The sequence below is a fragment of the Arachis duranensis genome, chromosome 3 (assembly GCF_000817695.3).
Source record: "Arachis duranensis cultivar V14167 chromosome 3, aradu.V14167.gnm2.J7QH, whole genome shotgun sequence".
NCBI classification, from domain to species: domain Eukaryota; kingdom Viridiplantae; phylum Streptophyta; class Magnoliopsida; order Fabales; family Fabaceae; genus Arachis; species Arachis duranensis.
The window spans coordinates 123064711-123082149 of record NC_029774.3 but is presented as its reverse complement, the minus strand read 5'-3'; the positions used below and the strand labels follow the sequence as shown (position 1 = coordinate 123082149).

The following is a 17439-nucleotide window of genomic DNA, read 5'->3' as shown; positions in this document are numbered from 1 at the left end:
CAACCAAATTTTAAAAAATTTAGTTATGATGCAACTATAAAAGGATAAGTTATGAGATATGTAAAGCACCACAATTTAAAGTACATCAATCCCTTTCTTTACATATATCCAAAATCTCCCTACTTATTCCAATGGTTGATATTCACAAAATTGCTGACATCAATCCTACAATCGATAATTTGTCTGTACGTATACGAGTGATATAGTTATAGACACTATCAAGTTACGGAAATTCTCCATTGCCATACTCAATTGAGATGGTTTGACTCAATGAAGACGCGAATTTTCTACTAATATCCTTTTATCCATGACTCCAAGGTTATTTATTTATTTATTTAAATTAAAGTCTATATACATTGGATTAGATATTAAATAAGTCTATATTTAACTTTTTCTTATGTTATTTTCTTTTTTAAGCAGGTATCGAATAAAGCTTGGTGTCATTGATGATTCTGACTGTGTATGTTATGTAGTCTTTGACAAGGAGGCAAAACAAGTTTTGGAAGAGAGCTGTGTAGAGATACTTGATCCACTCTTATTGGTAAGATCTAACCAATATTTATTTCTAAAAGCATTAGTGAAGATATTTTTATTGGTACTTTTTATATTATTTATTATGATTTTTTTGTACAGAATTTGTTGCTTGAATTCTCCATTGAAGTTGCGGCCAATGATGAATCTGAATTGTTGGAAAGTGCTATTTCATCAACTAAGTGCACCTTCTTATAAAGTTAAGAAGATGACTAATAATATGGATCTCATAAATAAATTCAAAGAGACTCACCATATTCAAATTGTGAGTATATATAAGTGTACTTCTATTAAAAATTAATTTATTTTTTGCTTTCTTGGTCATTAGTAGTATCTAATTTATAAATAATAATTAATTATAATTTTAGGATGTTGACTACACCGGTGGTTTGTTTCCAATTTCAAAGACATCCTCAATCATTGAAGGGGAGAAAGTAGAAGGTACTAAGGTATTTGTTCAAAAAATATTTTTTTTGTTTGTTTTCTCAAAATTAGATCTTAATTTTATTCAAAAAATATTAGTGAGATAAAATCAAAGGTTAGAAAGAAGTCTTTAATTTAACGTGGTTTTTTGTACAGAATTTGTTACTTGAATTCTCCAATGAAGTTGCGGCCAATGATGAATCTGAATTGTTGGAAAGTGCTATTACACTAACTAAGTGACTATCCTCGGAGTCGGAAGATTCGAAGATGGAAGGAGATACCTCAACTTGCAAGAAAATCAAGATTGAGAAAGAAACTTGAGAATTTGGATGCACATGTTTTGGAATTTCTTTTAGGGTCTATCTAATAGAATAATGCCAAGCATATGTTTGTTTTGGTGGAAACATTGTCTTTTCTTGAGTTGTTATTTTTTTTTTTGGTTCTTTTCGATTTTTATGTTTGGAATTTAGAATTTTTTTAAATATAAATTGAAGTTATTTGGTTATTACTTGTGGTTTTATTTTTAATTTGATTCTCACCGTTGATATTCTGATAATTTTTAATTTAATATTTAATGTCATAAATTATAAATTTCTTCTTTAAATTATTGTTGATACAATTAAGTTAGTTATTAATTTTTAATGTGTACTTATTTAAAAAAAATCTAATTATAATTTTTAATTAAAGTATTATGTTTAGAATTTTAAATTTAAATTCAAATATACTTTTTTTTTGAATTTTTACGTAAGCAATTGGGTTTGAGAATTTTTACGTAAGAAATTGGATTTGAGAATATTTTTTAAAAATTTATATAATTTATAAGTTACTATGCTAATTACAAAGGATTATAATAAAATAAATAGAATTATCAATCTTATTAAGATGTGAAATTATTTATACTATTTAAAAAAAATGTAATACTGTTTAAATTTTAGAAAAAAGTATAATAAAGTTAATACTGTTTATGAATAGTCCATGAAGTAATTCGGGTATCACACATAAAGCATATAATAGTCTATGTCATCAGACAAGTCAACAACATCTTCAACAAATATTAAATAATATTTACCAGTTACTATGTTAATATATTTTTATTACTTAAAGACCAAACATTTAACTTTTTAATTGGTCTATTAAAAATAATCATTGGTATATGCTAAATAATTATTATAGATTCACTGGAATACACAAATCGAATTAGATTGCAAAGGAATGTAAGATTGAATAGGAAGACTATGCTACTTCAAAAGAGACATGGTAAGACAAGCATGATAGATTGTAATTATCACAAAACTAAAATTTTACTTCTTTTATCTTTAATAATACCTTCATAATATATATTCATAATTCAGCTGATTCAAACATTTAACATATATTCATTTTTCTTTTTTTATAATATAAAGTACTTGATGTATTATCTCTAATGATTACAGGAGCAAGTACATTTAATTCAAATTTAGATACTAAAGAATTAGAAGAAGTGTACATAGCTGAAAAAAAAAGACACCTGATACAAAGAGAAACATTTTTGAAGAAATTGACTACAAATCTTTCAAAATTTTTTCAAGAAGTTGAGGATATTACTGAAAATACGACTATTTTAGATGATTCTGTGCACATTTAATACCCAGCCATATTCGATGTTGCTGAAAATACAGGTAATTTAAAAAGTAGCAATATCATCACTTTATTATTTACTATTGTTATGCTTTTTATAAACAAAAAATTATCGTTTAGTGTTCAAGTTTTAAAATTCAAACTAAGATATAGTTATATATTATAATTTTTGTATTTGAACATTGATTTATTGTAAAACTTAAATCTTGAGGTTGGCACAATGAAATTGTATTATATGATCTCATCTTTTTAATCTATAAATTGCATTCTTCGGTAATCTTTTATAAATATTATTTTTATACTTAACATGGTGAAAGAAAGATATATTTTTATATAAAGTATTGTTGTAGATATAACTAAAACAATTTATTATCTTGGTGATTATTAGATGTGATAGATATTGGTGACCCAGAATTTTTTGTCGGCATTGCGACGCCATGATGTGGTATGAGGAGAGATCAGAGAAGTCCAAAAAAGGATCCAATTTTGAGTTCTCAATATGTTGTATGCGAGGGAAGGTACAACTGCCGTTTTGAAGCACTTGATCGGACGCTCAGGAATCTTATGTCAGTTACCGATCAACATAAGACACATCAACCATTTAGTGGTAAGATTGTTGTTCTAGGAAGTGATTTCAGACAGATACTTCCGGTGATTCCGAAAGGAAGTAGACACGATATATTAGCATCCGCTATTAACTCATCCCATCTGTGGTTATTTTGTAAGGTTCTGAAACTGCATACGAATATGAGACTTCTAATGTCTTCTTCGGATCAAGACGAAGGTGAAATGAAAATATTTACTAATTGGATACTTGATGTTGGAAATGGAAATATTGGCTCTGTTGTTGGTGATGAATCAGAAGTTGAAATTCCAGATGATCTATTGATTACAACTACTGATGATCCTCTCTCTCATTTGGTAGACTTTGCATATCCAAATTTGTTGCAAAACATGTCAGATTACATGTATTTTCAGAGTAGAGCAATTCTTGCACCCACACTTAAGAGTGTCGAGAAGGTAAACGATTTTGTCTTGACAATCTTTTCAGGGATGGAAAAGGAGTATTTGAGCTCTGACACAACATGTCAAGCTGATGAGAATGAAGATGTAAAACATGAGTGGTTCACACCAGAGTTTCTAAATGACATCAAATATTCGGGACTACTCAATCACAAGTTGACTTTGAAGGCAGGAGTCGCTGTAATGCTACTGCAAAACATAGACCAGACTTCAGGTTTATGCAACGGGACAAGATTAATAGTTAACAAACTTGGCAGCAACGTAATTGGAGCGACGGTAGTGACCGGTAGAAATATTAGAGATAAAGTGTACATTCCAAGAATGAACTTGATCCCTTCAGATTCAGGATTGCCATTTAAGTTCTAACGGAGACAATTTTCATTAACAGTATGCTTTGCAATACCCATTAACATGAGTCAGGGTCAATCATTATCACATGTACGACTTTATTTGCCAAAATCAGTGTTCACCTATGGACAACTTTATGTTGCTTTGTCAAGAGTTAAGAGTCGCAGTGGTCTCAGGGTTTTAATTCTAAACGAAGACGGCAATCCAAAGTCATCAACAACAAATGTCGTGTTCAAAGAGGTTTTTAATAATATTTAGGTAAGAATAATATTATTTTCATTTTAATAGCATGTTATGGTTTACACTTTTGTACAAATCTTTACTATAAATATAACTAATTTATCTATAACTCTTTTTTCAAATTTGAAATGAAATGTGTAACAAGGTTGTAATGAAGTTAGTAAAATACTAGGTTGTCGATAAATTTTTATTAGCTTTTTGATATAAAATTTAGGGTAAAATTAACATGCTATTATTACAGTTATATATGTTCTTATTTTTTTATCTCCCTCCTTATGGTTCAAGAATATTATAAACTTCAAACTCTTTTATTCATATTTTACTTTGAATAAAGATAAAACAACATATTTAACACGTTTATTATATAACGATGATGATAGTGTTATACTAAATTTAAAAAATATATGATTATAAAATATTATTTTTAATTTAACTTATCAAATTTAAATATAAGCCCGTGCATCGCACGGGTTTAACACTAGTAATTTATAATACCAGAACTGACATCATTTTAAAAGATTTATATTCCCATAATAATATTACAGGTAAAAAACTAATATATATATGAAATTTGCTATTAAAAAATTAATAAATAATATATAATAATGATCAGTTTATCACTATAAATATTTTATAAAATTATAACTAAAATTAAAGTTTAAGAATTTTTAATGTTAAAAATATAAAAAATAACGAGCCTGCTACACATCCATGTAACTATATAACCAAGTTGGCCCAAACGTATTAAAAATAATTAATATTTATCTCAATTAATTTTTTGACACATGATTTTTTAAATTACATTAATATATTGCACATTTTTATATATGTTGAAATTTGTATTATCGTTTTTTCAGACTGATAAGTCAAAGAAAAATAATAATAAAGCTAACAAATAATTATTCAATTAACCAATCTTATATTTGATAGAGAAAAAAAAAGTTAAACAAAACTCTTATATTATCCATAACAATATTTATTTTTACATACATAAGCTAATAACCATATGAATAAGAATATTTATTTAAGAAAATAGTTTGATTAGTTTCTTAATCATCATTTAATATACTTCTCCTCATAATTCTATTTTTAAGCACAAAATATTCAACATATACTAATTTCAATAATTGAAATTAGATTAAGAATTCGAAATTAAATATAACTTTATGATATGTTTCAAGCATCATAATAATAATAATAATAATAATAATAATAATAATAATAATAATAATAATAATAATATGTTGAAAAAAATACATTTTTACTAGTATAGTTATTGCAATAAATTATTCTACATTCGTTCATTTGATCCACATTATTTATAACATATATCACATCAAATAATCAATTTAAGAAACACAAACGGGAGAAATATACCATTTTTTTTTGGTGACTTGAGAAATATACCATTTGATTAATCTAAACTATGACAAATTAGTGGTGATAATTTAATTAACTTAAATTATAGACAAAAATAAAACAATTTGAATTAAGTCTAACAGAAATAATTACAAATAAAAAAATATTTTATTTAAATATTTGAATAAATTATTAAAATGAAAAATAATAGAACTTTTTAGTTTAATATGAATTAGACAAAATTAGACCAAATCATTATATTTATAAATTCATTGTTCTATACAGAAGACGATCATTTTATTCATTAAAGTAATATGTATTTATTGCATTCAATCAAAACAAGTAACAAATCGTTTATTTTACTATGTCTTTTGTAAATTAATAAATTAAAATAACTGATATAATTGAATAAATAGATGGAGAATAGATAAATTCTATAATATCTATAAAACTTGTGCCTAATTTATCTAAAAGATAAAAGGTGAAAGAGTGGATCCCACCTTATATATATATATTAATACATCGCGGATTTAAGACGAGATTAAAACTCCCACACTTGCATGAACAAACGACTGACTCGACTAATCCAATTTGGTTTTTAGTTTTTCTCTTTGGGGCTGAGAACGACATTGAATATCATTATGGACCCTATATTAAGTTGGAGGAGCACACTTGGGCCACGGTTTTATTTGGGCTGTGTATTTCTCAGTCCACGTTTAACTGAAAGAGAGAAAACAAAAATAGGTAATCCGAAAGAAGGAAAATCCCAAACGAAATTCTCCATTGTCCTTATAACACCATCGCCGCCGCAGTCCCTCCGCCTCACCTGGAAACCTATCTATATTGCTGTGCTTGTAGTCGGTCTTCTGAAGACGCTGCCGCCTCTGTCTCTGCATCGCGTAGATCGTTCACCGTAAGTATGATACTAATTTTTCCATTAAATCTGTCTCTCTTTCTTTTCGGCCTGTTCTGTAGTGTTCATCATCATAAATTTCTTAGCTGATTTATTACAAATCCATTACAATTGAGTCTTTTTTTTTTAATACTTGAATCAGTCGTTGAATAGTATGGAATTACGTCCAGTGTTCAGTTTTATATAGCTATATACGCATCAATTGTTCGATATTAGTGTTTCTATTTTTTTAAAATTTTCTTATGATTGTACGAGTTGAGTTTTTTATTTTATTTTATTTTAGTTCATGATTCCATGCTCATGCGTTCTAAGTTTCACAATTGTAGGTCCTTCAAGGATGGAAAATGGTATGTTCACGGTTCATCATACAATTGGCAGTGTTCTGTGTTGCAAATGTGGAATTCAAATGCAACCAAATGCTGCCAACATGTGTGTCAAGTGTTTAAGCTCAGAAAATAATATCACTGAGGGTCTACTGAAGCGTCTTGAGCTCAAGCATTGCCCTGAATGTGATAGCTACCTTCAGCCGCCAAGAAATTGGATCAAGCTACAGTTAGAATCGAAGGAGCTGCTAACATTTTGCTTGAAGAAGTTGCAGAAGAATTTGAATTCTAATAAAGCGAGGATGGTACATGCTGAGTTTATTTGGACTGAGCCCCACTCCAAGAGGATCAAAGTCAAGGTTAAGGTTCAGAAGGAGATTCTGAATGGAGTAATCCTTGAACAGTCTTATCCTGTCGAGTATATTCAACGGGATCAAATGTGTGAACCTTGCTCCAGGATCCAGGCTAACCCTGACCAGTGGGTCGCCGCCGTGCAACTCCGACAGCATGTTTCTCATAGGCGTACTTTCTTTTATTTGGAGCAGCTGATTCTGAAACATGATGCCGCTGCCAGTGCTATAAGAATCAAAGAGACAGATCAGGGAATTGACTTCTTTTTCTCTAATCGGAGTCATGGTGTCAAATTTGTGGAATTTCTGGGGAAAGTTGCTCCTGTGAAAGGCCGTCATGATAAGCAACTTGTATCCCATGATCCTAAGAGTAATAACTACAACTACAAATATACATTTTCTGTTGAAATCCCCCCTATTTGCCGCGAGGATTTAATATGTCTGCCACCAAAAGTTGCTGTTAGTTTGGGAAACCTTGGTCCCCTTGTGATTTGTACCAAGGTTAGCAGCAGCATTGCTCTGCTTGATCCATTTACCCTGAGACATTGCTTCTTGGATGCTGATCAGTACTGGAGGGCATCCTTTAAGTCTCTGCTTACTAGCCGAGAGCTGGTGGAATATATTGTGCTAGATGTGGAAGTTATTCGTTCTGCTGAGGTATATATTGCTGGTACTAAATATGTTTTGGCGGAGGCTCAAGTGGCCCGTGTGTCAGATTTTGGGAAGAATGACACGATATTTTCCATCAAGACTCATTTGGGTCATATTTTGAGTCCTGGTGATTATGCTCTTGGGTATGACCTGTATGGGGCTAACACTAATGATATTGAACTGGACAAGTACAGAGGACTTGTCCTTCCCGAAGCAGTTTTAGTAAAGAAGAGTTATGAAGAGAAGCGCCAGAAGAAACGCTCCAAGCCTCGTTCATGGAAGCTTAAATCACTTAGCATGGAAGTTGATGATAAGGGTAGAATTGAACAAGACAAGAAGACCTCAGATTATGAACAGTTCTTAAAGGATATAGAAGAAAACCCTGAACTGAGGTTCAATTTATCATTGTATCGTAATAAAGAGTATCAACAATCAGAGATGGCATCAGTGACAGATGGGGAAGAGGTGCCTTCAGTTCCACTAGATGAGTTGTTGGCTGATCTTGATCTGAGTGAGGACGAGGATGGGGACGAGGATATGGAAGAGTAAAACCAAGTATTTTGAAGTAAAATCGTTTTCTTTTTATTGCTCACGTTATGTAATGTTCAAGTGAATTTCGCAGTCATCTTTCTAAGTTCACATGTAATCTATGTTACTGTTATGATTTCGAAAAGCATGTGAACGTGTTCATTTTGCACTATATAAATAGGTTTTATAAAACACTTTTTTGCCAAACTTACTAGGGGAAGTACCAGCAATGGTCAAGGGTATTATAACCTTTCAAGTACCTGAATATGAATACAAATCCAAGATTTCTTAGAAGAAAATCTAACGTAGCTTGCATATTGAGGGTTGGCTGGTCATTGCTTCTTTAACGAGCTAATCTCTTTCTGTTATCCTTTCTTGCTCTGTTATCTATTAAGATTTTGATTTAAGAGTTGGTGGTTGTCACTGCTAGTTGGTTATGTCGGAGTTGCAAAGGAGGAGGGGAAATTATGCAGTTTTGATACTGGATTAGATTTGTACTGTTGTATGTTTCTCTGATATACTTCAAAGTAAATTGTGTTTTGTTCGTTACCTGTTAGTAGCTCTCGCATGTATTTCACTAATTTACTAGTTAAATAAACATTTTAAACAAAGATTATAATGGTAGTGATTTTGTTTTACATGAGAAGAACATGATTTTGTTTAGCATGAAACCAACAATTTTATTCAGAAACCCTTTCGGGAGGGCTTCACATAAGATAGAGTCCTATGAATTTAACAAGTGACCCTATTCAATTCAATCAGCTATACATTTTCTTTTCTTTTTTTTTATTTCCTTCCATCAGAAAAGCTAAAATGATTGAGATACTACATTACTGCATACTAGGACGCTAGGAAAGGCAACAACAGTTCCCGTTGCCGGTCATTTAAAGAAAACAAAACTTTATTAATCGCCGTACGAGGAATGTTCCGTCCAAGCTGCCTCAACAAATTGTTCATCTGCGTTATTGTTTGAGGTGAACCTAGTTTGTCACCGTTATCAATAACCTGTAATAGAATTATTATACAATTTATAAAAGGAACGTATAGTCGTATACTATTGTGATCAATATTCAATCGGTCAAATGAATGCGAGTAACTCACCTCAAGGAACACTACGAGAACCTTGAGAAGGTTTTGGTTACCAGCTCCTGAAAGATCCTTATCTAGTCTGAAAAGTTATGGAAAACACTCCATTAATGGAAACTGACGCTTCATGTATTTTGAAACTAATCATTCGAAAAGATCAATCTCAAGGACTAAACTTCCAACCTTTTAACCATTAAGCAAAGCTGTTCATGCATGAGTTTGGCCTCAATCAAATCATTTTTAAGTGGCAAGCAACTTAACCAGGCAGGAACAATCTGTATACATCATCATTTTGTAAGTGCCATCTTGAAATCAACAGTTAGTTCGGATTTTGAACTGTTATTTAATTTTAGTAGATATTCGAATTGAACGGACTAAAAGAGTTAAATCCTAACGATTAGATAACTCCAGAATGTAGAAGGAAACTATCACCTTTGAGCCATCAATGGTGTCACGATGGAACTCACAAATTCTTCCTAGAACAGAAACTGCTATATCATATACTTTTGCATTCTCCGAAATTGAATGATTTGGTTCTTTGATCAAAACACTACTGAGATATGACAGTATCCCTACAAATTGAAGGACAGAACACAAATCTTAGTTCTGAACTTATCAACAACGAATAGCAGGAATTATGGAACAAACAGGGTACTATTGACAAGAGGCTTTAAATGAGGTGTTCCAAGTTCTGCACATATTCGAATTCCACGTGTTGCTTCCTGAAAAATATTGAGAGACAAAAGAATTTGAGCATATATCCATGACAATTAACAAGTGTAATACCAATGAAAACAAACATGAGGAAATAAAACCTCTTTGATTTCAGAATTATTGTCCTGACATTCTTCTAGTAAGATTGGAAGATAACTCGCACAATACCTGACAAGAACATGAAGAAATTTCTCATAATGCTATCATCTTTATAAGAGTGATACATGTGTTAACAGGAAAGACAAGAAAGAAAAGAAATGGAACAGCAGCACGCACTTGTGAGCTAGTTCATGACACTGCTGTGCAATTATGTTGAGAGTTACCAGAGCAATACTTCTAAGCTTAGCACCTTCTTTACCCTGCAAGCACATGGCTGAGAAACACCAAAGTAGAAGAGGACCATATATCATGGAGATTCATATATAAAAGCCATAACTACATATATGCATGTCCAATCATTCAGATTTTTATATAAAAAATCACAAGACAAACTCATTTTTACACATAGCTCATTACATAACTAACAAAACTGAGGTATATACTATTGAACCGATCCAAGGTCTCTGACCGTTCAAATCATAATAATAGTTAAAAGTCAAAATAGAGTGATATTGAATCACATAAACATTAATTCTCACGAGCCTCAGCAACAAATTAAAAAAGAAAATAAGACAAAAAAAAAAATGCCATGAATAATAAACTGAAATGCAGCTTACTGTAAGATAATAATTTTTACCTTAAGTATTGACAAAAATTTGTTTGTTATAACATCTGCATTCTTGTACAATGTTAAGCTGTCTGGAAGAGTAGTCTTTAGAAAAAATAGCATTGCCGATGCTGTATGTTCCTAGAAAAGCAACATAAATATAAGATATCAACTTGCATACACATCAAATAAAGACGGCATACACTACCTATATACCTTGACTTTATAGTTCTGGGTAGTGTCAAGTGCAGCGGCAAAGGCATGCATAAGCCTATGATGATAGAGGACATGCATCGCTTGGACAAAGTTTGTAGGCATCTGCATAAAGCTAAAAGCTGCCAACCGAACTCGATCATGGCAATCTTGGAATGACTTGAAAAATTTTGCTACAACTTCCATTAGAAAATTTTCTCTCATCACCTATGTATGCACGCACAACAAATAAATTTTCAAACCTTGACCATAATAAGGACCAGTTCAGTTCTTCTCTCACTGTAACATAACCCTAACTGCAATCCTAGCAGAACTTGTTTTAAATAAAAAGAAAAAGAAAAAGTTTGTTACAGTTATGTAAATAAAGAAGAAGAGAGAGAGTAGATGAGATCACCATTTCGTCTGAGAAATCTTTTGAAAGCACACTGAGCAAAGCAATCCCTGCATGGCGCTTCTTCCAGTACGGTGAATCCAAGAAAATGTTTAAAATATGACAGCCAATGTTCACAACTATGTCCCCTCCAACCGTCACGCAAAGCCGATTCAACCACTTCAATCCAACTTTGTACACACCACACCCGTCTTTCTCTTTTTTATCATCTTCGTCCTCAACGAACATCAGCATCTTCATCGGGATCATGAAAACCCTGACCAGAGTCTGGTGGTTATGGCTCTTCAGCACCGTCGCATAATCCTCCACCTCCGTCATCGCCATCACCAGCTCGAACGCAGCTTGCTGCGTCTCGATGCTCAAACCTGCGTCGCTCTCCACGATCTGGAGCACGTCGAGTACCATGTCGCTCGCATAAGGCTTCAGTGGGGACGGTTCCTCCATCACTAGCCTCACCATCTCCGCGAAAGCGCGCCGAAAATAGCTCCCGTCGGAGCCATGCAGGAGAGCGAAAGCTGCCACCATCATAGCGCGGAGGAGCTCGTGGAACACGCATGGATCGGAGAACAAACGGACGAGGCTCACCACGGTGCCGAAAGCCGCCACCTGAATGTCAGCGTTGGATGATCCCAGCGATTCCATAAACGAGGTGCGGAGCACGGGAACTGCCCCGCGGAGCGCATCGGAAACGCGTAAACGGCAGTCTTTGCGCAAATTGGCGAAAACCAAGAGCGCCGTTTCGCGGGACTTGTCGTCGTTTGAGGCAGTAAACGACACTAATAAGTCAAGAAGCTCAGGCCATTGTTGTTGGTGGTCTTTATATATAATGGAAAGGGTTTCGGCGAGGACGGGTGCAACGAGCCTGAGGACGTGCAGGGAGGTTTCTTCCTTGAGGTAGGCTGTGAAGTGGACCTTGAGGCTGGCCTGGGCGATGGGCTTGAGTTTGGGCCAGATGTCCGGTTGGCTGAGGAGGTGGAGGGCGCGTGCGGAGTTGGCGCGCGTGAGCGGGGTGGCGCCGCATCGGAGGAGGAAGAAGAGCTTGATGAAGAGGAGATCCGGGTGGTGTTTCTTGGAGCATTGGAGGAAGGCGAGTGCTTCGGAGTGAGGTTTGGGTTTAGGTTCGGGAGAGAAGAGATTGTAGAAGATAGCTTCCATATGTGCGGTGTCGTTGGAGCTAAGGATCTGGAAGGTTATGGATTGCAGTTCGGTTGGGAATTCTTTATCCGACTCCATGATTTCTTTGAATGTGTTGACTGTACTCATAGAGTGAATGTAATCAGTGATATGGCGGCGCCGTGGGATTCTTTCTGTTAATCATCAGAATTAGATGGTAGCTAGGAGTGGCAGGCGTGATTCTCATGATGCTAAAACGGAACAAATCATAAACTTCTTCGTGCCTTTCATATCATGCATTGGCTTCAGCCACACTCATTTTTGGCCCCAATTTCATCCTACTATTTTTTAACACACATGTTTCATCAATTTTTTATATACTTTTTTATTTTTTAACACAAATGTTTCATAAAATATTGTTTATTTTTTTATCTAATCTAATACGATCATAAGTTTCTTTACATTGGATTAATATCATTTTTTTGTTACAACTCAATATTTAATCAGTGTATACACGTTTACGTATGTCTTCTATCTCTATCTATATGTATTTTATAAGGAGATCACTTTAATACAAACATTAAAATTTATTTTTTTAAAGACGTTTACATGTGTTATGTTAATAATTTATTTTTTAATAAATTAAAAGAAAATCGATTTATTATAGTAACAATAATAAACTCAATTGTCTGTATTATAATTATTAGATTCAATTTGATCCGATCGTATTATACAATCTAAACCGAATATCTTTAAATTCTTTGATAAAAAAATAAATATATCTCTAAATTTTTAGATTTATTGTTATTGTTATAAAAAAATCAATTTTATTCTAATTTGTTATTATTATAAAAAAATTAGTTTTATTCTAATTTTTTAAAAAATTAAAAAATAATTAATATATCCAATGATAATGCGACACATAAACGTCTTTACAAAAGACATTTTATGCATTTTAATGAGAACATCCCCCATTTTATAATTGCTAACTATTTTAATTCTTTATTCTTTTTTATGTTTATACTTGTATATTACCAGGTTACTTCCATAGTCTGTTATTTTTTATATCTATACTTATATATTATCAAAGTTATAAAATCAAACTAGGTTAAGTGTTTTTTTTTTAAATAAAAAGTTTAATACAGTAAGGTAGAGCATTTAGAAAGTCTAGAGTTACAATACAAATATTAAACAAAAAATCATAGTTATTTTTGACATTGCCATCAATAACTAGATGAAACAAAGCCAACTCATTCTTTGTAACTCCTAATCGACTTGGTAATAATTTTTGCAACGCATGTTTTTTGATTCATAAAAATCATGCCATTCCTTTCTAACCACATATTCTAAATGATAGCAAAAAAACCAATCAGTCTATAAAAATAGGTTAAGTGTATTACCTAAATTAATTTTCTAGTATAAAATCTAAAAATGGATATAGTAGTTTTAGCCTATAAAAATTATTTATACATAACATTTAACTTCTAAACTATAAATAATTGATTTTATACTATGTTTATACAATCACATTCGTTCTTTTAGATAATCATTTGTGCGGTTAATATAAAAAGTAGTTATTTTTACTGACGTGATATTATATAATTAATTACATATATAAAACTATTTTATACTAACAGTGCATCAAAATTAAATTCATATAAAATATATACATCTATATATAAAATTATAATTTGATAAACGAATTGTTCGACAATAACATAGTTAGTATTATTTAATATATTTTATATTTTAATTAATATATAATTTAGACTGATAATAATTATTTTTTTATGTAACAAAAGTAACATACTTATAAAAAATTATAGGTAAAAAGCACTTGGTGAACATTTAACTAGCATCTATTCGTAGATATAAATAAATCTTTACATTCAAGTAAAATATTTAATTAAGTCTAATTAAGTCATCATAACCACTTTTTAATTCATGTGCCTTCTTCTCCAATTTCTCCTTTACATTCTCTGCCATCATTAAATAATTTTGGTTCATTTTTTAGTTTATTTTCGTTCATTTGTGTTTATTGATGTTTATTTGATGTTGCTGATAAGTATTGACTAACTTTTTTATTCCTTAAATAATTTCAATTCATTTTTTAGTTTAATTGAGGTTCATTTGGATTCAAAAATGAATTTCGATGTGTGTTTTGTTGATGATTGAGTCTTTTTTACTATTTGTTCAAAACTGAACTAATTTCGGTTCATTTATGTGTTAATTGAGGTCCAATTGATGCTGCTGATAAGTATTGGCCAAATTTTTTAGCAAAGAATGAAATTATTTATTATCACTTTATTCAATTGCATTAGATTCTACTCCATTTCATTCAATTAGTTCAGTTTTGAACAAATAGTCAAAAAGACTCAATCATCAACAAAACACACATTGAATCCATTTTTGGATCCAAATGAACCTCAAATAAACTAAGAAATGAACCAAAATTACTCAAGAAATAAAAAACTTGGTCAATACTTAACAACAATATCAAGTGAACCTCAACTAATACACAAATAAATCGAAATTAGTTCAGTTTTAAACAAATAGTCAAAAAGATTCAACTATAGTTGTTAGAACCGAATCGGTGATCGAACCGGTCAAGTTACTGGATCACTGGTTCAATCGGTAGATCACTGGTCGAACTGGTTAACCCGACATAATTAAATAATTATAATTTTTAAATTTTAAACTTTATTAATTAGTTTATATTTATTTTATTATTATATTATTATAAATAAAAATTCACATACAGTTGTTTTCATATGAAGTTGATATTTAAGAACCATTAGATAATTTTACAAGTTTTGACTAAATATCATCTAACGATTTTCATATATTACAAGTATTTATTAAAAAAATAAATTGTAATTAATAAATTTTTTTGTTTATATTTTTAATTTGTATATATTTAATAAAATCTATTATTAAATAAAATATAACTGATTTAAAAATGAATGACTTTAAAATAAAAATAAATTAAATATAAGTAAATTCAAAGATTGCTATATGCATTATAATTTGTATATTTATTGGTAAAAAACATTACATCTTAGGTGGTCAACAATCCTTATTGCATTCTTTGGGGAAGGGGTTCGAACCCCATGTGAATGGAACATGTAATTGAATCGATGGTCTAGTTGGTTCGGTTAGCGAATTAAACTGAACATGTTATTAAATTGGTCAACGGTGGTCAAATCTATTAAAAATCGGCCGGAAGATTCGAATATATGTGACAATAACTAAATATATAATAAACTATGAATGATTTTTTATTTATTTTTTATCCTTTTAAGCATGGATTTACATAGATACCAAATAAGTAATAATACCTAATATACAAACATATTAATATATTGATATTGGTTATGTTATCTTTTATTTTATCTCGTTCGTTTAAATTGAGAAAGTATTTTGTATTAGTGACTAATTTATTATCTGTTTTTGCACCATAAATTATATCTAAAAATTAATATTTGATTAATCATTAATATATTTTTTGAAAACATGCATTTAATTTTTTATTTTTATTTTTATTGTTATAATTTTATATTTTTATTTAATTACGATCGAGTCAACCGAGTAAATCAGTGACTCATCAGTTGAACCAGTGACCCAGTCGCATGACTGTGTCAATTACCGGTTCGGTTCTGATAACTATGATGTGAAGCGTTTTGGATAAATTTTCCAAAACTCACCAGCTTTGACACTTGGCAGTGCTGGAGTACACAAAGCACGGTGGACCTGCAGAATGCTGGTGCATCATAGATTCGCCTTCAATTCGAGCGGTTCGGTCCAGTCCGATTATCACAGGATTAGACCAGTTTTTGCCGGTTCATTTCGGATTTGATCGGTTCATACCAGTTCTCTACCTTAAGCGGTCCTAACTTCGGATTGGACCGGGATTGGATTCGGTTTACTAATTTTTCGGTCGAACCGGCCAGTCCGATCCGGTTTTAATAACTATAGATTCAACCATCAACAAAATACATCCGGTCAATACTAAACAATAGCATCAAGTGAACCTCAATTAACACACAAATGAATCGAAATTAGTTCAGTTTGGAACAAGTATTTTTGGATTCAAATGAATCTCAATTAAACTAAGAAATAAACTAAAATTACTTAAGGAATAAAAAATTTGGTCAATACTTGCAGCATCAGGTGAACCTCAATTAACAAACAAATGAATTGAAATTAGTTTAATTTTGAACAAGCAATTAAAAGACTCAATCATTAATAAAAACACATCGAATTCATTTCTAAATCCATATGAACCTCAATTAAACTAAGGAGGAAAAGAACAACGATTGAGAGAAAACACGTTAAGAAGAAGAAAGAATGCAAAGAAGAAGGAATAATATGAAGAAAAAGGAATAGTGAAAAAAAGGAACGTGGAGACGAAGAAGGATATGTATGTATTAGTGAAGCGGATGTGTACACGCTGATGTAATAAAAATAATTTTTATTGAGTTTGGGCTAACTTAATTGGACTTAATTGTCAAAAAAACTTAAATATATAGCTGGACTGATATAGATATAATGAGTTCTATGATGTCCAAAAATTATATATGTTTTAATTTTACAAAAAAATGAATTTAATCCCTTAACATATATATTTAAGTAATTTAAACCAAAAAAATTATAGATACTATAGAATTGATTTTAGAAAAATATTAAAAATTATCATAATTTATTATTAATATTTAAAAATATAGACTAAAAATATATTGTTAATTGTTAAACTAAAAAAATAAATTAATAATAAAAAAATAATAAAATCTAATGGTATTAATTTTTTTCCCCCTTAAAGAATAGCAATAGCAACTTTTTAAAATTTTGTAAAATGAAGAATATTTTGTGGCATAGCGATGGCATCCTAGCTTTGCCAGTCAACAAACGAC

The 17439-nt window shown here is 31.1% G+C and overlaps 3 protein-coding genes across 4 annotated transcripts; 2 read left to right on the top strand and 1 right to left on the bottom strand.

Moving 5' to 3' along the window:
- Window positions 1-3018: 3018 nt before the first annotated feature.
- LOC107480919 (uncharacterized) lies at window positions 3019-3960 on the top strand. The gene has a single exon (XM_021137020.1). The coding sequence runs from the start codon at window positions 3019-3021 to the stop codon at window positions 3958-3960; it is 942 nt and encodes a 313-aa protein (XP_020992679.1).
- Window positions 3961-6237: 2277 nt separating this feature from the next.
- On the top strand, window positions 6238-8605 carry LOC107481028 (uncharacterized). 2 transcript variants are annotated; one of them, XM_016101233.3, is made up of 2 exons: window positions 6238-6458; window positions 6781-8605. In XM_016101233.3, exon 2 carries the CDS (start codon window positions 6792-6794, stop codon window positions 8325-8327), a length of 1536 nt encoding a protein of 511 aa, XP_015956719.1. In that variant the 5' UTR covers window positions 6238-6458; window positions 6781-6791; the 3' UTR covers window positions 8328-8605. The 2 variants fall into 2 exon arrangements, with proteins under 2 accessions (XP_015956719.1, XP_015956718.1); XM_016101232.3 differs by having other exon boundaries at window positions 6239-6454.
- A 541-nt stretch (window positions 8606-9146) lies between these two features.
- LOC107480920 (uncharacterized) lies at window positions 9147-12757 on the bottom strand. The gene is made up of 10 exons (XM_016101119.3): window positions 11420-12757; window positions 11029-11232; window positions 10843-10953; window positions 10383-10465; window positions 10208-10274; window positions 10048-10114; window positions 9825-9964; window positions 9576-9667; window positions 9408-9474; window positions 9147-9311 (listed from the first exon to the last, which is right to left on the bottom strand). The coding sequence occupies exons 1-10, from the start codon at window positions 12677-12679 to the stop codon at window positions 9147-9149; spliced, it is 2256 nt and encodes a 751-aa protein (XP_015956605.2). The 5' UTR covers window positions 12680-12757.
- Window positions 12758-17439: the final 4682 nt, after the last annotated feature.